Source organism: Gymnoscopelus microlampas (assembly GCF_963454915.1).
Source record: "Gymnoscopelus microlampas genome assembly, chromosome: 18".
NCBI classification, from domain to species: domain Eukaryota; kingdom Metazoa; phylum Chordata; class Actinopteri; order Myctophiformes; family Myctophidae; genus Gymnoscopelus; species Gymnoscopelus microlampas.
The window spans coordinates 9,417,142-9,441,296 of NC_139955.1; the positions used below are offsets into that span (position 1 = coordinate 9,417,142).

At 39.9% G+C, this 24,155-nt stretch overlaps 3 protein-coding genes across 4 annotated transcripts; 2 read left to right on the plus strand and 1 right to left on the minus strand.

Annotated features, from left to right (window-relative positions):
* Nucleotides 1-695: 695 nt before the first annotated feature.
* LOC311033618 (toll-like receptor 13) lies at nucleotides 696-3,578 on the minus strand. Its single transcript, XM_084041206.1, has 3 exons — nucleotides 3,496-3,578; nucleotides 3,168-3,285; nucleotides 696-1,140 (listed from the first exon to the last, which is right to left on the minus strand). The coding sequence occupies exons 1-3, from the start codon at nucleotides 3,560-3,562 to the stop codon at nucleotides 924-926; spliced, it is 402 nt and encodes a 133-aa protein (XP_083897332.1). The 5' UTR covers nucleotides 3,563-3,578; the 3' UTR covers nucleotides 696-923.
* Nucleotides 3,579-11,766: 8,188 nt separating this feature from the next.
* Nucleotides 11,767-14,500, plus strand: LOC311065430 (toll-like receptor 13). Its single transcript, XM_084085782.1, has 3 exons — nucleotides 11,767-12,894; nucleotides 13,073-13,190; nucleotides 14,074-14,500. Exons 1-3 carry the CDS (start codon nucleotides 11,943-11,945, stop codon nucleotides 14,285-14,287), a joined length of 1,284 nt encoding a protein of 427 aa, XP_083941908.1. The 5' UTR covers nucleotides 11,767-11,942; the 3' UTR covers nucleotides 14,288-14,500.
* Nucleotides 14,501-17,804: 3,304 nt separating this feature from the next.
* LOC311065630 (phytanoyl-CoA dioxygenase domain-containing protein 1) lies at nucleotides 17,805-22,372 on the plus strand. 2 transcript variants are annotated; one of them, XM_084086070.1, is made up of 6 exons: nucleotides 17,805-18,059; nucleotides 18,619-18,916; nucleotides 19,275-19,366; nucleotides 20,614-20,753; nucleotides 20,855-20,959; nucleotides 21,521-22,372. In XM_084086070.1, the coding sequence occupies exons 1-6, from the start codon at nucleotides 17,921-17,923 to the stop codon at nucleotides 21,605-21,607; spliced, it is 861 nt and encodes a 286-aa protein (XP_083942196.1). In that variant the 5' UTR covers nucleotides 17,805-17,920; the 3' UTR covers nucleotides 21,608-22,372. The 2 variants fall into 2 exon arrangements, with proteins under 2 accessions (XP_083942196.1, XP_083942197.1); XM_084086071.1 differs by having other exon boundaries at nucleotides 17,880-18,059; nucleotides 18,663-18,916.
* The last annotated feature ends 1,783 nt before the right edge of the window (nucleotides 22,373-24,155 follow it).

A 24,155-nucleotide genomic window follows, 5' to 3' on the forward strand; every position in this document is an offset into this window, starting at 1 on the left:
GTTATTTTTGAATAGCCAAAGTATAAAATATGGTTAAAGTGGTATAATGATTGCGATGCTTTATTAACTAATTTATCTGGGGACCCAGTAGAACCCCCCGAAGGACCCCACCGATGCTATAAATAACACATAAATAATCACTATAGCCTATTGCTTGGCATGGATCTCAATTTACAGTACATGATTGATGTATACGTACTGTAGATTGAAATTTCCTTACACAGTGTGACAAATAAACAATCAATAAATGTGTTGTGACCAAATAGAATGATCCCAGATCATCAGAGCTTTGATTGATTGATTGAATACTTTATTAACAAGTGTGTTAACAGTACAGGCAAAGGTTACGCTAAAAAGGATAACACAATATGCCCCGGGGGCTTGGTTTCCATTGTGGCCCATTGTACTCAATTCATCAGTAATTCATAGGATACACAGTACATACTGTAAATTACACAATACAATTCAATACATGTCAGTAAAAAACTCAGTAGCATCAACAGTTATATTTACAGAGAAAGGAGGGGTGGGGGAGGGGGGGCAGAGGATGCTACTACCAAAGTGTTCAAAGGTTTTAAACTGATCCCAATTGTATTTTAAGGTCAGCCATTTTTTTAGGTTAGTTTTGAGTTTGGGGATGGATTGGAGAACCTTTATGCCTTTTGGAAGGGCATTCCATGTTTTGGTGGCAGTACAGTAGAATGCATTTTCCCCATGTTTGAGCCGAATTTTGGGGAACGAGATCAGATGAGCTCCCTCTGGTGTTATGTCCATGGCTATCACTCACTCTGGAGAAGACGTTTGACAGGTATCTGGGCACTAAACCTCTGAGTATCTTATCAGTAAACTATTTGGGTCATTTGCAACAAAATAGTCCCTCATTCGTAACAATGTATACACACAGTAGCCTACAGCTACATAGATTATTCATTCAAACCCAGATCAGTGTGAGGTGTGTCCAGAGCTCTGCGTAGGTTCTGCCAGAACAGTCCAGGGTGTTGTCCAGCCTGGGACCAGCTCAGGTAGGTGTGACTCTTCACCAGCCTCCTCATGTGATAGTAGGGAGACAACTGGTGGGCTGGAATGTCCTCCAGAAACACCAGGATCAATACGTCCTTCTGTTCATCAAACAGACGGTAGCTGCACACAGGAGACAAGAGGACATATACACTCAGTCAAGTTGAATGGACAGTACAATGTACACGCTTTATTTCTAAAACGGATTGTCCCAATCCTTGATTCTGATTGGCTGGTTTCTGTTTAGTAGGCGTGATAAAACACAATAATCTTCTCCTTAGATCTGTTTCTACAGTGATCCAGTGTATGTGTAGCTGAACGAGGGAACGGGAGCGCTCGTTCTCCTTCTCAATGGACTGGCTGAATAAAATGGTAAATAGTAAATGGTGAGTTTATATAGTGCTTTTATCCAGCGCTTTTATCCAAAGCATATTGTGCATTACATTCACCCATTCACACACACATTCATACACCGATGGCGGAGGAAACCATGCAAGGCACCAACCTGCTCATCGGGAGCAATAGGCTCTATGCACAGCAGCCATATTGGAAAGAAATTGGGCCTCTTCTTACTTCCTTCACAGGTGTTACCAATGATACTAATGAAGGCTCTGTTCCATTCTGGTCAGGGTGCTGATATCGTGCATGTTGGCTCACTAGAAACACCCCTTATGGTGGGTGTGTAACCCACCATAAGGGTCCATTTGGTTCCATTTGTACACTCTCAGAGTTATGGGGGTCCTTGAAAATAAGACAACCACTATGCCACACTAAATGGAACGGAGCCTTAATTAGCATCATTGGTAACACCTGTGAAGGAAGTAAGGAAGGGGCCCAATTCAGTCCCAATATGGCTGCTGTGCATAGAGCCTATTAGGGGTTCAGCGTCTTGCTCAAGGACACTTGGACACTCTGAATAAACAGGCAGACACTAACAAAGCCAAAGTGCAGGAACTACTTTCTTGTAGAAGTTGTTATTGTAATGAATTATTATTAAGAACTGTTTTAATTGGGACGTGTCTATGATTTTCATGTTGCCATATTTGTAACTGTTTTAGAAAAGCAATAAACCATGTGAGGTCTCAGTTTACCTCCATTTTATAATGGCAGAGATCATATTAACAGGACATACTGTATGATGCTATTTATGCATTATATTCATATTAATATGACGCATGATGTGTATTTATGCATTATATTCATGTTAACATGACATATGATACATATTTATGCATTATATTTAGGGATGCACCGATATATCGGCCACATATCGATATCAAGCGAAATTTGCCGTTATCGGTCAACATCGGTAATGGCAAAAAAAAAAGTTACAGGAGTTTTACTCCATGGTGTTTGTGATATGAAATGTAAGCTTACCATAATCACAGTAAACATTATCATGTCATATGCAATGGCTTTTTTTTTAAACTAACTCCAGTCACTTTCAGTTCAGCACAGCTGATGCTCGTTGACACTCGTTAATGTTACTTGCATCAAGGCAATTAGGTTGTGTTTCTGCAGAATCTGAACAGTTATTTCTTATAATGAAGATGTATTTGTTTCCCTGGCACAAAAGGGGGGAATAATAACACCAAAAACTAAATAAACAAATCGGCAAAATTGTTATTTTAAACATTGGTATCGCTATCGGCCAATAATTTCCATATCGGTGCATCCCTAATTTATATTCAGAGCTACATGCCAGTTACAATTCAAATTTTTAGATGAATGATTCACAAATATTTGAACATTCTGAATCTGTGTTTAACTCATGTCTGACTAAATACTAATTACATGTACTTCTTCTGTAAAGTGACCGGAATTGCAATGTTTCTGCCCTGGGTCACATAAATGATATAGGTATACGCACACACAGCCTCAGTACAATAATTCACTTCATGACTCAACCAATAGTCTAATAGTGTGGGCTGACCGCTGAGTGGGTAGAGAGGCTGTCTGTCCTAATAGTTAGGATGAGTAACAGAGGACAAATGTCACGTATGTGCAAATGTACAATCACAAATACCTCCACAAAACAACTAAAGGGGACTACATTTATTTAAAGCAATCAATTAAATTATGAATTAGGCTATAAATTAATAATGCTGCCACTGTAGGGCCCATAACATACAATACTGCCCCCACCTCACCTGGCCATCTGGATCTCTCTAGAGCACCATTCACTCTCCAGGTAATGATGGCTGATCACACAGATGGTCTTTCTGCTGCCATAGATGGCATCTGTAATGTTCTCTATGATGGGTTTACCTGGAAACAAAACATACAGACATTATTCACACCAGTTTCAAAACTGTTTCACTTCTTGAGGGACAGACAGACATATAGTATCACGTACTGTAATAGTAATGCCACTAAAGACAACACCGTTTTTCAGACACAGAGAGGTCCTTATTGTTGACAGAAAGAAACAGACATATTTAGATGAATACAGTATTAGAGACAGAGAGAGGTTTGTACCTGGTAGGAAGTCTCTGTGGTGCAGACAAAGTCTCCAGCCCTGCTCTCCCTCCAGCACTGGAAGCATTTCTCTGTAAACCCAGAGCTCATCGTGAACGTTGTAGGAGATGAAGGCATCGTAGCGCTGAGGAGACCCTCTCTTTCTTTCCTTGGCATCATAAAGGAAGGCCAGGAAGAGGTAGTAGGCATAGAGAAGATGCAACCTCAGGAAGTGGTAGGTGAAGGATGTGAGCAGAGTTAGTACAATCACACAAGTGGAGGAAATGAAGCAGATGAAGCTAGCGTCTACCCAACAGGACTGATAGTCAAAGTCCAGAAACCTGGTTCCCTTTTTTGCCAGAGGAAAGCCACAAGTGTAGCGGTGAGCGTCAACTACCAGTGTTTGGTTGTTGTTCTGCATCCACTGCTGAAAGTCAGCATTAGAACAATCACAAGTGAAAGGGTTGTCAGCCATGTTAACATATTTGAGAGCAGGGAGAAAACTGAGCACAGACACATTGATAAGCGTCAACTCGTTCTGGCTCAGGGCCAGCCGAGAGAGTCGAGTCAGGTTGACTTGTGCCAGGAAGTTCAGGGACTTCAGTTCATTGTTGGAGAGATCGAGAGCTTCTAGGTTCGGTGTGTTTTCAAAGGTGATGTATGATACGTTAGTCGTAAATAATTGCTTGCTAAATTGATTGCAATGTATTTTAAGGCTCTTCAGATTCTTTATTGACGGTAAATACAATAACGATATCATTCCGGTATCAACAAAATGAAAACTTAGACTAAGAGTTTCAAGTTCATCCAGTCCTTCTAAAGCAGTGCTGTCCCACCCGTACAGTGCGTCTGATTCGAGGACTAAGTGTTTGAGCGATTTCAGATTTTTAAAATCCCCCCTCCCAAGGAATGAAATTTGATTCAGACTGAAATCCAATAATTCTAGTTTCTGTAGACCAATCTTGAATGCATCACCAAACATCCATATGCGATTGTCACTCATAGTTAGAACCTTTAACTCATTGAGATGTTGAAAAACACACGGTTTGAATTCAGACGTGAGGTTGGAATCTAGATTAAGGTGTGTGAGTCTGGTTGAATTTAAGAAATCTGAGCAGCTTAAATTATGAATGCTATTATGATGCAGGCTTAGTTTTTGAAGCATGGGGAGATAATTAACAACGTCTGGCACTTTGGAAAGGTGGTTACTGCCGAGGTTCAAATAACTCAGTTGCTTCATGTGTTTTATTGAATCCTTAGATAGTTCAGTCAGTTCATTAAATGATAGATCCAGGTAGGTTAGCCGAGTACAAGGTGACATTATTTCACTTATGTTGGCAATGTTGTTACAGCGTATGTCAAGTTTCCTCATTGTGGGTATTTGACAAGCATTATGTAAGAGACCTCTATTTATCCACTTCTCCATATCAGACAGATGTAAAGTTTCTAGTGAATCAAGGCTCCGTAGAGAATTTATGATAGAGTTAAAAGACATATAAGGACCAACGAAATACACCGTAGTTATATTCCTGAGAAAATATTTGTCTGGTATGTCCCACTCCCATCCAGAATCATTACAACATTTTGACAGGTCAATTGTCTCAAGATGTGGAAACATGGCTGTTGTGATGCTAAACTTTTTTAGCGAACCTGAACGAATTCTCAACTCCCTGAGAGCAGAGGACATGTTTAATGGCAGATCTTTTGACTGAAAAGACTCTAACTCATAAATTGAGATGTTCAGCGCCTGCAAGCATGGTAGTTGTAAGACAGTGATGATATCTGTCATTTGATGTATCTGATTGGACTTCAGACTTAGTTGCTGTAAACTGTGGAGTAAATGTAAGGCAGCAGGGTTGATGGATGTGATATTGTTTACCTCCAAGCTCAGTATCAAGAGGTTAGACAGTCCCTTAAACATATTGTCAGTCAGTGTTGTTAGTTTGTTGTGGTTCATGTGAAGCTCTTCAAGATGCACCAAAGGGACAAAAGCACCGTCATCTACATGAGTTATAAAATTGTCACTCAGTTCCAAATCTCTGAGATTCAGCAGATTGTAAAAATCTGTCTTGTTTATCCTTTGAATGTCATTACTCTGGAGTGTTATTGATATAACCTCTCTGGGAATGTCATCTGGTATGCTAAGGAGGTGATGATTTTTGCATTCCACTGAAACACCCACAGTGACATTGTCAGAGTAAAGAATAGTGCAGTCTTTCAGGAAGTAAGCCAGTATGGGTCTAAGATAAAGCGAGCACAACAGAAATAAGAAGGAGAAACAATGCCAGCTTCCTGTCTGTAGCATCATGGATGTCTTCAGGTTCAACTTTTGGTGGAGTAATTCTGCTGTGGACACTGGTTGGTGACAACACTGTTCAGCAATGATGATCTAAAGATGATACAACAGTAAAACAGTTACAGCACACCTGTAACCTTTTATTTGATTTTTAACTCTACATAGATTGTAATCATAACAATAACTTTGTGATGTAAAAATGTTGGACATTCAAATTTAGACTTTCAGAAAAACTCTCAAAAGGTTGTGAAGAACTGTATCAACTTCCCTGTTTAGCCTGTTTATATTCACAACAAGTCATCAAGTTAATGTTTCAGTCTTATCAAATATCTTATCCTAATATCAAATCAAATATAATTTGATTCTCGTTATACTCCTTATACTTTATTCCTAATCCCTGTGCATTTACCAATTGCAATTTACTGTACAAGCGAGAGATTGGAATAAGCAGAGAAAGCATGAACTCTAGTCAGCAAACTAACAAACTAGGAATTATTTGTTTTGTTTTAACTAACAAGGCTTAATAAAGAAAGGTAGTTTCTAGCATGAAGGAATTGAAACATTGACTCCTACCTGAACTCCTAAAACTGAGAACTAATCATCCTTCCAGTGTATTAATGAATGAAGGATCATTTGAGAGTTCATCTGTGTCATGGAAGTCCATTTGACCACAGCTCATGTGACACCTCAGATGACAATAGTGGAGAGGAGTGCAAAACGATTCACCGTAAAAAATGTAGAAGTACTTCACTTCAATGGGAACAGGACATCATTATATAACAGTGTAAACAACAAAACACAGGGCACTATCTGACACCCTATCTTCTCTGTGAGGACAAACTGGACAGCGCTGCATTCCAGACGTTCAAGGAATTCACTGTGAATGTACAGTATTTGTACCTTTCTGTATGTTATCCACTCAGCACTGTCTGTCTGTCTGTCTCTCTCTCTCTGTCTCTCTGTCTATCTCTCTCTCTCTCTCTCTCTCTCTCTCTCTCTCTCTCTCTCTCTCTCTCTCTCTCTCTCTCTCTCTCTCTCTCTCTCTCTCTCTGTCCTCAGCAGTAGGTGAATCTATTAAAAACTACAAGACTATGGTGCCAAACTTTTCCTTTTTTTGTTCTGCAGAGAATGGAGAAACGGAGAAAGTTTGCTCTAGTCTAGAGTGCTGTGTTGATGAAAAATAAAAAAACTACCACAGGAACCCACGCGGCCTGCCGCTGACCCTACCTGCGCTTGAACCGACCCGGAAAAGTATGTGTTAATTAACGACAGGAAAAGTATGTGTTACTTAACAACCTGGAAAAGTATGTATTAATTAACCACCTGGCCCAACCCGACCATTTATTTTATTTTAGCACATAAACGAACGCAAACAAAGTTGATTCAGACAATAACATCACCAAACCCAGTACTGTTTGTTTTTTAAATAAAAATGTTAACTTCCTGTTGATTTTGCCATTTTTAATAAGTAGAAAACCTGGACTGGATCCGCGGATCCGGATCCAGATCTTCAAATAGTAAAATCAACAGGAAGTTGACATTTTTATTAAAAAAATCTAACAGTACTGGGTTTGGTGATGCTCTATATTGCCTGAATCAGCTATGTTTGGGTTCATTTATGTGCTAAAAGAGTGACTTTGAGAGCTGTTTTCCGTACAATGTAAATCAATGAGGAGCATATTTTGAATTATCAATTTCTAATCAATCAATGGAGCAATTATTTTTCTTGACCCCACCTTTGGGGTTACATCATGGCAAGGTAACTACACAACCCAAACCTCTACCAAAGTGGTCTTACCCTTTAAGACCATTTTTCAAATATTATATATTTTTTTTAACATTTTGGACAAAATAGCCAATTTTACATCGAGGTGCCCAGATGTCCATAGTGCCCACCTATCCTGTTACCCTTACGAGTACCTGCCCCTCTAACTCTCGACCCCGAGGTGGGCAAAGCCTGTTCAGTAGACTATACGTGATGGGATTTGTTTACTCTTTTTTAAGTCGAATAAATAAACATGCATTTCATAAATTAATCAATTGGCCTATATACTGTACAATAGTGCCCATATGAAGAACAACTATGAGCATACAATATAATGACATTATTTATTGATATTTGTTTAAAAAAATATTTTGACTATTTAATTGTTCAATTTGTGCATTTTGGTAAAAGTAACTAAAAAGTAATACGCAATATAATATATTACTCTTGCTCAGACAGTAATATTGTAACTAAATATTTACTTTAAAATGACGGTAATGAGTAATATGTAATCTATTAAAAATATAAAGTAACCCAACACCGTTGAAAACAAAGATTTATACTAGTAGGTGCAGATGTGGATGTAATCGAAATCGAACAGCTGTATGGCATATTTATCACCTAAAATGTCTGGCTCTTTTGTAGAGCAGCTTCCACAGACAAGTACAGAGGTCTGTGTGCTTCCCTTCCCCTCCCACCTATCAGCTCCGCTGTGTCTGGGTACGACTTTTACGTGGGTTACAATGACATCATTGTTTTACTCAAACCCAACCTTTTTTCCTGGTTTTACCGGTTTAAACAACATATGACTTTAATAAAAAATGTCTCATGAAAACCAAGCAAGGTTGCGTTCTGTGTGTACAGTAGCAATATCATAGGCCTACAGATGGGACTGTCACAGATGTCCGGGGAACCCCCAGAGGTCCTTGATGTGGGTTCCAGAGGGTCCCCCCACCAAAATGAGGAACAGTTTATCGGTCTAACCCTATTTTATATTTTGGCTATTCGAAAACAGCCAATGTGCACGATCACATTGAGCTTGCAGATCGTCTAATTTAGAAAAACTATTTTTAAAAAATCTTTTGGAATAATCAAACCTTTAGGGCCTTGTTTTTTCTTTTTTTTTAAAGCCAAATACATATCAATTTGGGCATCCTTGACATGACAAGGTTTGCAAACCCCTAATGCATTTTACTACAACATCAGGTAATATAACAATAATAAAGGATGGAAACACAAAACAGCACAAATGACATTCACCTCATAAGAAACAAGCAAATTAGATGCCCTCATTCAATCCACTGGGAATGAGATCTGACGTATTTTATATCTTATATTACTGTGCCACTAGATGGCGTAATAGTAAAGGCTGAGACTTGACAGTCAAGCTTTTTGAAGGTGCTCCCTGTTGGGCTGTATTTGTTTTAATATGTTTGTACTTGTACTAATCATATTAGAAGTGAGTGATGGACAATACATACAGTAATGGTGAGAAAAGAAATGCAGTATTGTCTGGAAAACACTGCGTATCATTTAAAAACTGCTTCATTTTAGATGCAGGAGGACTGTGCTGCTGTTTCAATGGGAAGCAGTAGCAGCAAGCAACTTATATGCTATAATGCTGGCATCTATAGTTGCTATAGTTGGACCCTTGACAGCCCATTCAGTGATACAGAAAAATCCTATCTGATTGTATTTAACGACGTTAAACTCATCACAAATGGAACCAAACGGATCCTAGTACGGGTCCATTTGGTTCCATTGTTAAAGAGGAAAATAAGTCTTCCTTTCCATGTCCTGTTTCCACGACTTTAACCCTGGCATCTCAATTTGGGCATGAAAATAATAATAATTGGAGACATTTTTAGGGTGGTTCCTCTTTCACTTCTCTCCACTATTTGTCACCCCATGATATTTCTGAGGAGTCAGCTAAGCTGTGGTCAAATGGACTTCATTCCTGTCTGAGTAAAACACTGGAAGGATGGCTCTCACTGACGTTTAGGAGTTCAGGTAGGATTCAATATTCTAATTCCTTCATCCTGGAAAGTATTATTCATTGTGACTTTTCTGTGTTATATCATATATAATAGGGATAATGTTTTTTCTGCGTTAAGGGCTGAACCAGTGAAAGGTTTTACTTCTAGCTCTTGACATTCTTTGTGTTTATATAAGTGTATGCAGTGGATATTTAGTTGTTTTCGTCATTCACTGCCATTCCTTTTGAAACACTGGGGAATAATACTAGAATAGAATTTGAAAGCCACAATGTAATCAAAAACGACTGTAGTGTTACCTTAGTACAAGCCCTTCAAAATTGCACATTGATCTGCCTGAAAAAAATAAACTGAAATTGTAGCTTGAGGAGGGCTTTTTATGATACAGTGAGTGAAAATTAACAAAAATGTTCATGTATATTCTGTAAAATATTTTGAATACAGATATATCTTGGTCACTTGTTTTCATGGTTTTGTAACATAGATTTGTATTTCTCTTGACCACAAAATACAGAATGTTATGTAGCATGTTGTTTAAACAGATGCTAGGTCAATTGTTTAATAATATTAATAATAAGTTAAAAGACACTAGCAACATACGTTGTGAAGAGTATAAATAGTATGAAATGGTTTATATATTTGATTTTTTTATTGTGCAATGATATTTTTTGATAAGAATGAAACATTAACTTGATGACCTTTTGAGAGTTAATCTGTGTACAGCTTCGTGTGAAAGTTTCAATTTGAATGTCCAACATTTTTACATCTTGATCATTTATTGTAGGTGAGTCCTAAATGACAATGACATGGACAAGTCTGTCCACACATGGTGCTATAGTCCTTTAAAGTGAGACATGTGGAATACAGAGTGATCTAGAGTTAAAGATCAAATACAAGGTTACATGTGTACTGTAACTGTTTACTGTTGTATCCTCTTTAGATCATCAATGCTGAACAGTGCTGTTACCAACCACTGTCCATAGCAGAATTACTCCACCAAAAGTACCTGACAGTTGACCCTGAAGACAGCCATGATGCTACAGACAGGAAGCTGGCATTGTTTCCCCTTCTTATTTCTGTTGTTCACGCTTTATCTTTGTCCTATACTGGCTTACTTCCTGAAAGACTGCACTATTCTTTACTCTGACAATGTCACTGCTGGTGTTTCAGTGAATTGTGATTCCCAGACATTCCCAGAGATGCTATATCATTAACAGTAGAGGGAAATAAGATCCAAAAGATACACAGGACAGATTTTTACAATCTGTCAAATCTCACAGTTTTGGACCTGAGTAACAATTTTATAACTCATGTAGATGACAGGGCTTTTGTCCCTTTGGTGCAACTTAAAGTGCTCCGTATGGATTATAACAAGCTAACAACACTGACAGACAATATGTTTCAGGGACTGTCTAACCTCTTGATACTGAGCTTGGATTTTAACACTATCCAATTCATCAACCCTGCTGCCTTCCAGTCACTCACCAGCTTAGAGGCTCTAAAAATGTGGTCCAATCAAATTACGGATATCATCACCATCTTAGAACTACCACACTTACAGGTGCTGAACATCACAATTCATGAGTTAGAGTCTTTTCAGTCAAAAGATCTGCCATTAAACATGTCCTCTGAGCTCAGGGAGTTGAGAGTGAGGTCACAGTCGATAAAAAAGTTTAGCATCACAACAGCTGTGTTTCCACATCTTAAGAAAATTTACCTGTCACACTGTTGTAATGATAATGAATGGGAGTGGGACATACCGGACAAGTATTTTCTAAGGAATATAAGTATGGTCTGTTTGACTCGTACTATTAAGTCTCTTAACACCATCAGAAAGGCTCTACAGATTATTGATTCATTAGAGTACCTACGACTGGAATTGGAGGATGTGTGGATAGTCAGAGATCTTTTAAATATTGTCTGCAAAATACCCACACTGAGGACACTCATCCTGTCTGGTGGCATCAGTGTTAGTAAATCACTGTCACCTTGTACTCAGCTAACCTACCTGGGTCTATCATTTAATTCCCTGACTGAACTGTCTAAGAATTCAATACAACAAATGAAACAATTGAGTCACCTGCGCCTAGCCACCAACTACCTTTCCAAAGTGCCAGACGATGTTAAGAATCTCTCCATGCTTCAAATCCTTGACCTGAGTAACAATCGTATTGATTTTTTAAACTGCTCAGACTTCTTACATTTAACCAGACTCACACACCTTCATCTAGATCGCAACCACATCACTGAACTCAAACAGTGTGTTTTTCAACATCTCAATGAGTTAAAGGTTTTAACTGTGACTGATAATTTAATTTGGACCTTTGGCGATGCATTCAAGACTGGCCTACACAAACTAGAATTATTGGATTTAAATAAGAACAACATCCGATGGCTCAGCGGAGGGGAATTCATGAATCTGAAATCACTGAAGCACCTACATGTAGACATGGACCCTGACATGTTATGGAACAAAGCCTACTTGGAAGGACTAGTTGAACTTGAAACACTTATTTTAAATTTAAATATCAAAATGACATCTTCACCTCCCAATGAGTTACAATGGCAAAACTATGATACGACCTTTCTGCCGAGCCTGAAGAGCTTAATGATACAATTCAGTCCATTAATGTATTTTACATCTATCGTAAGGGACATGCTCTCAGATATGAAACATTTGGAACATTTGAATGTTGTCCATTCAAATGTTGTCCAACTGGACCTAGGCTCATTTGAATATATACCACAGTTGAGGACTCTTTCCTTAAAAAGCTGTAATCTGACGTCCCTGGATTTCCTGGCACAAGTCAATCTGACTCAACTCTTCTGGCTGGACCTGAGCCAGAATGACTTGACGGTGATCAATGTCTCTGTGTTCAGTTTTCTCCCTGCTCTGAGGTATATTAAAATGAATGACAACCCTTTATTTTGTGATTGTTCTAATGCTGACTTTCAGCAGTGGATGCAGAACAACAACCAAACACTGGTAGTTGGCGCTCAACGCTACACTTGTGGCTTTCCTCTGGCTAAAAAGGGAACCAGGTTTCTGGACTTTGACTATCATTCCTGTGAGCAGATGGACACTAGCTTCATCTGCTATATTTCCTCCACTTGTGTGATTGTGCTAACTCTGCTCACATCCTTCACCTACCACTTCCTGAGGTTGCATCTTCTCTATGCCTACTACCTCTTCCTGGCCTTCCTTTATGATGCCATGGAAAGAAAGAGGGGGACTCCTCAGCGCTACGATGCCTTCATCTCCTACAACGTTCACGATGAGCTCTGGGTTTACAGAGAAATGCTTCCAGTGCTGGAGGGAGAGCAGGGCTGGAGACTCTGTCTGCACCACCGAGACTTCCTACCAGGTACAGACCTATCTGTCTCTTAATGTCTTCTACACTTGGAAGCAGGGACCTCTCTGAAAAAACTGTCATCTTTAGTGGCATTATTATTAAAGTATGTAATACTATCTATCTGTCTCTCAAGAAGTGAAATAGTTTTGAAGATGGTTTGAAGAATGTTTGTACAATGCTTTGTTTCCAGGTAAACCCATCATAGAGAACATTGCAGATGCCATCTATAGCAGCAGAAAGACCATCTGTGTGATCAGCAATCATTACCTGGAGAGTGAATGGTGCTCTAGAGAGATCCAGATGGCCAGGTGGGGGTAGTATCACTCATGTTATGGAATCTACAATACATACAGTAGTTGCAGCATTATAGCCCAATGATTCATATAATTGATTTAAAATATTTAGTCCAGTTTAGTTGTTCTTTGCAGGTATTTGTCATTGTAAATTTGCACATACGTGAAATTTGGCCTCTGCATTCATCTATCGCCATACATTTAAAAAATAATAATAATGTTTAATATCATATTGTTTATGTCCCTCAAACGTTTTTCAAAAGGTTTGAGCCTAAATTAAGCCTCAGATATACTCATTCCAACTAACTTCTCTCTGGCTTATAAAGCACTTTCACCTGCAATACCACATTTTCCTGTTTGGCACGGGGCGCTATTGAGACAGTTTGTATGCATGTTATCTCCTGGTTCTGTGTGGAAAAAGTAAAAAAAAAAAAACAGACAGCCTGTCTACCCACTCAGCCCACATATTAGACTATTCTTGGTTGAGTTATGAAGTGAGCAATTGTAATGATGCTATGAGTTCACTGTTTTGGCCACAGACACCCATCTGAAAAGGTTTACAGCTAGGGACCTCCATAAGCGAAGATTGCTCATACGCTCACAATGCGCCGTATCGGAACGCCAAATTTTAAGGGTTATATTGTTTAAACTTATTTTGATGCCTTCCGAGTCTGCGATCCCACCCTGACCCATTAAAATGGCATTATAAAAGAAAATGTGAGACACCAGAGGATTAACAAATGTTCACGTCTGAAAGGAAGGGTGTGCCCAAACCCAAGAGACAACATGTTTGCTAAAACTCAGAGGTGTCGAAGATTTTTTTAATTTTAAATAAAGCTTTATGTATTGTCCATACAACTTGACTGAGTGTAAATGTCCTCTGGTCTCCTGTGTGCAGCTACCGTCTGTTTGATGAACAGAAGGACGTATTGATCCTGGTGTTTCTGGAGGACATTCCAGCCCACCAGTTGTCTCCCTACTATCACATGAGGAGGCTGGTGAAGAGTCACACCTACCTGAGCTGGTCCCAGGCTGGACAGCACCCTGGACTGTTCTGGCAGAACCTACGCAGAGCTCTGGACACACCTCACACTGATCTGACCTCCTTCTGAGTTTGAAACGTTCTAAAAAGTATCCATCAAACCATCTCCTCAGACAAAAGTAGTAGTAATCCATGGAAGCTGATAGGAACAACACTTGTAAGCATAACATTTTAAATCCCTTTAGAGAGAGTAAAACCACATACTGTAAATATACTGGTGTAGTTCACTTAGCAGTGACATAAGGTAGTTTTTGTTTACATTTATTTCGCAACTTTCGCAAGTTCCCGCAAAATCAAGGATTTTGGCTCGCATAATCAAGGAATTGTGGCCGCGTTTTTCTGGAGATGTGTAGTTGTTGTCTAACAGATTCTGACAATAAATGCTATGAACCTGAGAGAAGTTGTGGCGTCGTCAATCTGCTGGGAGTGAGCCAAAAGATAGGGTTAATGTGTTGGGGGGGGGGGGGGGGGAACGACGTATTATAGCCTACTGTTCATTTCCATCTTATTTGTCAAGCAGGGGCCTGCCTCTCTCTCGCTTTTTCTGTCTCGCTTTCTCTCTCTCTCTCTCTCTCTCTCTCTCTCTATCTCTCTTTCTCTTCAATCTCTTCAGTTTCCATGTCTTTCTCTCTCTCTCTCTCTCTCTCCAATCTATTCCGTTTCCATGTCTGTCTGTCTCTCTCTCTCTCTCTCTCTCTCTCTCTCTCTCTCTCTCTCTCTCTCTCTCTCTCTCTCTCTCTCTCTCTCTCTCTCTCTCTCTCTCTTCAATCTATTCCGTTTCTATCCCTCTCTCTCTCTCTCTCTCTCTCTCTCTCTCTCTCTCTCTCTCTCTCTCTCTCTCTCTCTCTCCTGGCCCCGTATTATCGCTGCTTGCAGCTATATTTTATCATTAAAATCGTAGTGTTTTGGTGCCAAAACAATTATTCGGAGACCCACTTGCAATACCCTCACTGCCCACCAGTGGGCCCCGGCACACAGGCTAAGAATCACTGTGATAAACATCATGGGTTTTCCGTTTTCAGTATTTCTTCGGATTCTTTCCTTTCATGTACTCATCACTCAAGTGCGACCTCATTATAGGAGTTGATAATGGGGGGAAAGTTGATGAATCTGCCATCTCATGTTTCATTGGCCTTTGATTAGAGTACAGACGTCATGCAATGAATACCATGACACAGCACAAGAACACACTCAGCCCACGCACACTGCCATTTTGACTGTATTTTAATTACTATTTCTAAAGATTATTTTCAGACAGACAGACAGACAGAGAGACAGACAGACTTTTTGTCTCATTCCTGATATTCACAGATCAATGTGAGGGTGAACAGCTAACTTAATGTTCACCCATTAAAACCGGGAAAGCATCTGTGTAACCACTTTGACCATTATTTTACACTTTGGGTATTCAAAAATAGCAGATATATACGCTCAAAATGTGTGCAAATCTTTGAATATATATCTTTTTTAAAGTGAACATTTTTAACTCAAAATGTTTGCTTCTGAGGGGTCCCTGGAACAACATACAGTATTTTGGTCCGCGGCCGGGGGCCCTGGACTTGAAAAAGTTTGAGAATCACTGATTATAGCAACCAAAGTTTTTTCAAAAACTGTTAGGATTTAGAAGAAATTTGTAGAATCACCAGAAACAAAGATTTGAGTTACAAATGTTCGCTTTCAAAAATATATATTCAAAGATTTGCTAAAAATAGCAGATCTACAAGCTTGTATATGAGCTTGTATATCTGCTATTTTTGAATAACTAAAGAAAAAAATGACACGGATGCTTTACACGTAACCACTTGAGCATCCCTACACATTCTTGGGGAAACGTTTGCCCCAAAATAACTGATCGGCTAATTATGGCAAAGAGATTTTTAGGAGTAGAAGGGTAAAAAGAGGTCACCAAGTACAGTGCAACTCTGTTTTACTAAGTATAGACGGTTTAAGTGGTTAACCTGCTAACACTAATATGAAAGGAGCAGTCACTGAAGTCTAGTGGTGGAAGAAGTACTCCGATTTTTGCTCCACAATGTTTTTAATTGATTGATTGATTGTATACTTTATTAGTCAGTAATGTAATCAGCATGTGGTACAGTAAGACAGTCCTGGGGACTGTCTTACTGTACCACATAGCATAGCATACCACAACATAGCATACACAATTAACACAATAATACATCATCAACACATATAAACACTATGCAAAAGAGATGGGAAAATGACATTTACCTCCCCTTTTGGTCTGTGTTTTTTCAGGAAAATTTCAAAGACACAGTGTTACACATTAATCCTGTAACTTTCCTCTTCTACCCCCGATTTGAACCCGGATTCCTGCGCAAGTGCTGACATTTCCGGCACCGTTGGCCAGGTCGCTGCGAAACTGTGCACACACACTCCCTGGATGCTAATTCAGAACCTCTGCCCCAAATTTTTCACATGGGCCTGTTATAGCGCCACCAGGAGGCCGATTTGTGCAAAACCTATATTACTCCTACAGATTTTTGCCAAACATCACGCAAATCGGTACACAGTATCTCTATATTCATGTGTTCAAGACGGATCTGTCCGATATTTCATATTCCATCCTGATTGGCTAAGGTTGGCTTCCAAAGTTTGCAGGATTGGTCCGTTTGGAACAAAATGTCTCAAATCATGAACGCAGCGTGCGATTTCCGTGAAAATGTGCACGCACATTCCCACTAGGCCGAGGAAGAAATGCCACCCTGGTCACATTGCCCTGTTATAGCGCCACCAGCAGGTCTAATTTAGCACAACACATTTTTGCAACAAAATGCCTCAAATCATGAATGCACGCACATTCCCACTAGGTAGAGGAAGAAACGCCACCCTTTTCACATTGGCCTATTATAGCGCCATCAGGGGGCCACAACGACCTACCTGACCTGGCGGAGACCTGTGCTCCGAGAAGCACTTTTTCTAGTTTGTCTCTTCTTCCAAAAGTTTTCCAAATCTTAAAAAAAAAGAAAAATATTTTAAAAAATAGCAGATCAACGAGGTCTACAATTAGCAAACCTACAAGAGTTATTTTTTTTGAATAGCCGAAGTACAAAACAATGCTTCTTTGAGGATAACGTTTTGTAATCATAAATCTATAAAGTAACTTGCAACTAAAATGTTCAAATAATTAAGCAAAGAGTATGATTATTCACCTCTGAGGTGTAGTGGAGTAGTTTAAAGTATAAAAAGAAAAAGTGAAAGTATACCTCAAAATTTGCTTAGTCACCTTCCACCACTGTCCAAACATGGTGGTGAGATGTTTATGTCATTATACCTGACCTGTCCATCAGCATATACTTGGAAGAGAGTGGAGCCCTTATGACTGCATAAACAACTCTAAATGGGTCTTGAATTATAGATGGAAATAACAAGATTAAGGACAGAGGTTTCACAGAATGGAGAGTCATCTTTATTCTCCCTCCCTCCCTCCATGGAGAGAGAGAGAAAAAAAAACGAGAAATGGAGGTAGAGGCAACGGAGGCATGGAGGGATGGACTCCATCCCCCCATGCCTCCGCTGCCTCTCCCTCCATCCCCCTTTGTTCTCTGTTTTTCTCTCTCTCTCTCTCTCACTTTCTCATAGACAGTCTCCATGCAGGTTATAAAATGGACTGTGGACGAAGTGGGCAGAGAGCAGAGAGAGCACAGTGGACCAAACCACGAGCAGCACAGCATCTCCAGAGATGAATCCCACCACAACATCCCCAGAGCAGATCCAGGAGACCTACATGAAGCAGGGCTACCTCTCCTCCCTGCCCATACTGAGCCACACAGAGCTGAGAGAGGCCAGGTATGCCTTCTCACAGCTGGAGAGAGAGCTGGGTGAGTGATGTTTTTTGTAATATTTTTTGATTATTATTATGTTTATCATTCATTAACCAATTAAAGGGGTATTGCACTTTAACCACTTGAACCCCAGCATTCCTATGGGGAAACATTGGCCTTATTTACAAGCTCAAGTGAGCTTGTAGATCGGCATTTTTCAGCTAAGAGATTTGGTGTAGACGGGAAAAGGAGCAGACCAAGTACAGAGCCAAAGGTCAAGTTTACTAATCATTGAGGGTTTAAGTGGTTAAACTACTCTAGCTTTTGTTTGATATTCAATTTAACAGACACACCCTCGTCCTGTATAAACCCATTGAACATCAAAATCCATTCGAACCATGTTAGAGTCATTGGTTCAATTACTTTTTATAATAAAGATCTTCAACAACGTAATAAAAGAAGACAAGGAAAAGAAGAGAAAAAAACACGGCCCACCACGCTTTAGAAGGACAATATCAGACACCAGAACCAGGGACGTGTTTTAGCACTGATATAGGGCTTAAGTGATTAAAGGCATGTTAACTTAGGGTAGCCAATATTCTTGACCCACTCACAGGTGAGGAATACACCCAGTACAGTCTTCACAATGTCCACATGCAGTATGAGTGGGTCAACGGGCTGGCCAGACATCCCCGCGTCCTGGAAGTGGTGACTGCCGTCCTGGGCCCTGATGTCATCCTGTTGGACTCCCGCTTCATCTGCAAATACCCCCAAAAAACACTCCCTAAAAAAGCCACGGGCAAGCAGCCGGCTAATGACATCATTCCCACGGCTACGGACAACAAGGAAGATAGAGCAGATGAGAGCATCAAGGAGGATGAACTTCCCTATGTGGCCTGGCATCAAGACATGAGGTTGAAACATCTTGTCTGTCTGTCTGTCTGTCTGTCTGTCTGTCTGTCTGTCTGTCTGTCTGTCTGTCTGTCTGTTGGACGCAGGGTCCGTCCGTCCGTCCGTCCGTCCGTCCGTCTGTCTGTCTATGCTATGGTTTCACGTAACTATGAAGCAAAAAGGCTGGTAAACGAGGCTAATGCTTTATCGATCAAGTTGTAGCAGGGATCAATACTTTAGGAGGATGTCTGTAAGTAATAGGTATAATTCATTGTGGTTTGGTATTGATTTGTGATCACAGGTATTGATTTGTGATCACAGGTATTGATTTGTGATCACAGGTATTCATTTGTGATCACATGTATTGATTTGCGATCACAGGTATTGGGGCATCGATGGAGGACCGGTTCTATCAGTATGGCTAGCTTTAGATGACTCACTGCAAGAGAACGGTGCCCTACTGGTCATCCCAGGTACTACATATCTTCTGTTCCTATGCTATTACCTAGTACCAAGCTGTGGGCCCGAAATGGGACTGCAGCTGAGCAAATGTGGCATTGAAAATATTGTCCCAGGTCCTGAGACTGTTAATAAAAAGCCTTTCATTCTTTCCAACAGGACATGACCAATGTCCTTGGCAGTGGTAGAAGAAGTACACAGATTTATTTTCAACTGAAGTACAAATAGCAATACTACAATAGGTCTATAGAAATTCTCTGTTATGAGTAAAAGTCCTGAATTCAAAATAGAGCATAAAAGTACAATATTTGCCTCTGAGATGTAGTGGAGTAGAAGTATAAATGAAAGAAAATGACAGAAATACTCATGTAAACCTACATACTTTCCAACCTGGGCAATGCTGGACTCTAGAGCTCCAAAAGTTCCCAAACTATTTTTTGGAGCCCCCCCCCTTCTTACATCGGACAAAAGCTGAGATCCCTCACACGCAGCACACACACGCTTGTTAACTATAAGCCCTACATGTATATACTTCTCATACTACAAATATCTAAAATAGCCGATTTGCAAGCTCACAACGCGCTGCATTGTTACACGTTGTGAGCTTGTAGATCTGCTATTTTCTATATTTTAAAATGTTTTGAAAAATCGTGAATATTTAAGACGATTTTCTGACAATACAGCTAATGACCGAAAAATGCAAATTATGATTTTGTGCAACATGTTTAAAACTTTGGTCTACCTCCAAGCAGACACACCCGCAAAACCCCTCCAATGCCCCTCCCCACCCCTTGATCTTTGGCGCCCAGATCCCAGGTTAGGAATCACTGCCCTAAAGGAAATACTGATTGATTGATTGATTGATTGATTGATTGAATTTGGTGACATTTTATTAAAAAAAAATACACAGTAGCACTTCCTGACAGTCATAGCATCACCGTGGATAAAGACACAATAGAGCCCAAGGGCTTATTTCCTAAGGGCTTGTTCCATATTGTTTATGTCAGGCAGAAACCTTGTATGTCCATATTTATATTTTTTCCGTAAATGAATGCCTTACTTCATCATACAACAGTGTCACACAAAAGTAGTGAAAACAGACGATCTACAAGCTCAGCTTGTAGATAGGCTATTTTCACTACTTTTTGTATAATGTTTTTAAAATAATAATAATAATAAAACGTTAAATGGTTTACATACAAGGTGTCCGCCCGACAGTGATGATATGAACGTTTTCAACATGTTGGTGGTCCTCCTACAGGCAGCCATCATTCTGGGATGTTGCCCCATCACCTGGCAACCCGCCCTGGTAACATGCTGTCAGTCAACCAGGAGATCCCAGAGGAGCTAGTGGAGACACAGAAGGCTGTACTCTGCCCCCTACTGGCTGGAGAGATGTCTGTACGTCCCCTGCATAAAGGCTCATTGTTATATCTTTGCTCCTAGATCATGATTATTCTTAGTCTCCTCGTGTTCCTGTGTATGTTCCTGGTCCTTGACAGGTCCATGATGGACTCCTGGTCCACGCCAGTGATCCCAACATGTCCCAGAGGAGGCGCTGTGGCTTTGTGATTCGGTACATCCCCACCTGCGCGCACCCCATACAGGTGAAACTGATAAACTGAACATCACCTTCATTCATATACTAGAATATCATCGCTGTCAGGCAGAAACCTTGTATCTTTAGATTCTCCAGATATCCACTTTTTATGTTTTTTCATAAATTAATGCCCTCCCTACCTCGTCATGTAAAAGTGTCCAAAAACAGAAAAAATCTACAAGCTCAACAAAGCATTGCAATATGACGTGTTGTGAGCTTGTAGACCGGCTGTTAATGCTTTTTTTTGTTTTAAAGTTTTGAAAGAAAGTGAAAGTGGTTAAGTCTGTCTGTGGGTTTTATACATATTTAACCAATGACAAGTATTAACAACAGCTTGTGATTACATAATAACTATGTTGGATCCATTTCCTGAAAAGTAGCCAAACTGTTTTGGACATACTGTACTACTGTACAAGGTTTCCACTTGACAGTGACGACATATATAATATCAGTATCACCATCTTTTAGAGTAGACTATAATTGAACGGCGTAACATGTGGGAGAATATGCTAAATGCCTAAATTGTAAATTGTTAAATGTTGACACTCTTTCTCAATATTCCCAATAGGACCCTGATCGTCCCAGAACATTTCCCGCTGCAGTGTTGGTGTCTGGAACTGACACGTTTAATCACTTCTCCACAAGCAAACCCTGATTATTATTATGACCATACTTTGGCTGAAATCATGTATGCAATGCATTTATAATTGTCTTGACATTTAATAGGCTGAATAGATTAGTAAATGAGTTTTAATGAACATGCTCTATTATTACATTTCATTTTATCTTTGTCTTGTGTTATAACTTTCCAAATGATTTGACTTTATATTATGAAAAAAAGGTCATGTGAATAATTACGGCTGCACAATATCAACATTTAACTGATATCGATAACCGATTAATTGCATGATCAAATTGACCGATCCCAATATTACAATTCAAGTTTCCAGTAGGGTTTACCTTAAATCTGTTGTACAGTAACTGTGATTCTGGGTGCATATGCAGACTTCTAAAACCAGTGCATTCATATTACCTGATTTATTAGAACTACTGATGCACATTGGTTCATACAACTTAAAAGTAGTGTTTTACTACTTTAATTGTTGACCCTTTTGAGAACTTCCCCAGAAAACACTGATTGAATCTGCAGCCTTCATAACAAAAGGCTTTTTCAGCTTCACATTCAAACATGAATACTATAAAATAACGGCTAAGACTGATACATTGATATCGGTTCGATACTGATGTTGCATTTGTAAGGCCGATGTCGCTGATACCTATATGATGTGCATTCCTAGGAATAATGATTGAATATCTGTTATCCTTTTGCCTTCTTTCAAATCATTCAGTTATCAAAAAGTATGTAAAGCTTTCTGTGCCACATACATATACCTGAAATAAAGTTTCAGTTTTATTACCATCCAACATAAACAATTGCATTTGTTTAGTGGCATCATGCTGCTCAAGGCTTAAGAAACGAATCCTACAAACCCAGTATATGAATATGTACCTCAAAACTGAAAACTGTCCACAGGCCTCCTCTGAGACAGAGAGTGAGTAGAAAGAAATGGTACCATCTTATAATGAGAATTGGTGAGGACCAATTATATGAAGATATACGGGAAATAGGTGCTCCTTTAAGGTGTTCCTCCAGTAATTCTGTGATGTAGATAACATTTAGAGTGTTTGTGTGGTCACCAGAAGACTTGTCTGTTATTCTTGTTTCATATGTCTCTGATGGTCAATCTTTATGTGTGTCTCTGAGTGACAATGGCCGGGTTTCCCAAAGAGCTCGTGCGTAGAGCATCGTCGCAGGTCCGACGACGGGTCTAACGTGTGACGTCACATGCTTCGCAGTACCATAGCAGGCACGTAGATTCCAGGTCATGCGTGGCCGTACGCAGCTTGCGCAAGCGTCTCCTACACAGCTGGGACTCGGCCAAACCTACGCTCTACCCTCATTAGTAGCAGGTGGTTGTGCCCCTGCGTGCCATCTAAACTGGCTGCGATTGTGGTAAAAGTACATTCGTGAGACAGAATGCGCGCAGCATACTCCCCGCCCACAGTAGGAGGGGAGTACTGTCCTACGAAGCATTTTGTAACGAGCGCCCTGGGCCGCGTGTAACACCCATCGTTCAATGAAATCTATGAAAAGACCGACACACACACACACACACACACACACACACACACACACACACACACACACACACACACACACACACACACACGTGTGTATGTGTATATATATATATATATATATATATATATATATATATATATATATATATATATATATATATACACACGGCCGGGCCGGGCCGGTGCGTAAAAGGGCGAGCGGCTGCCTGCAGTGCTTCGTCCTCTATGCATGAACCCGAAGTTTACAAATCGTACTCTCACGGATGATCCGATCATCTAATAAAAATATTAAGCACATGCCAAGTTAACTAAAGGTATATAAATGATGCTGAGCTAAATATGTTTCCTTGATTTCGAAGTTTTATAGTTAAACGTTATGATGAAAGTGCAGTTCCTCTCACAAAGTGACAGCTGTTGCGCTCGGCGAGCGCAACAGCGCATCTACAAGCTTGTGACACGTTGTGAGCTTGTAGATCTGCTATTTTCAAAAGATGTTTTAACCATTCATAAACATGGCGAGCTGTTGCGCTCGCCGAGCGCAACAGCTGTCACTTTGTGAGAGGAACTGCACTTTCATCATAACGTTTAACTATAAAACTTCGAAATTAAGGAAACATATTTAGCTCAGCATCATTTATATACCTTTAGTTAACTTGGCATGTGCTTAATATTTTTATTAGATGATCGGATTATCCGTGAGAGTACGATTTGTAAACTTCGGGTTCATGCATAGAGGACGAAGCACTGCAGCCGCTCGCCCTACCCAAAATAACAGATCTGCAAGCTATCAACACGGCATGTCGCAGTGTGTTTGTTGTATATATGTCTGTTTTTTTGGGGAGGCGTCGCCCGTTACGCGTTAAGCTGTCAATCATGCAGGGGGACGCCCCCTCTATCCTCTGAATTTTTTGGAACGGCGAACAATGGCCGCAGTGTTTATTTAAGATCATTGAAATGTCACCTTAAAAAAATGCATTTTAATACATTACAGAATGTACCTATAAAAATGTAAGTGTCCAATTCATATAAAGGTAAGTTAGATAAAGGTGCGACTTTATCTT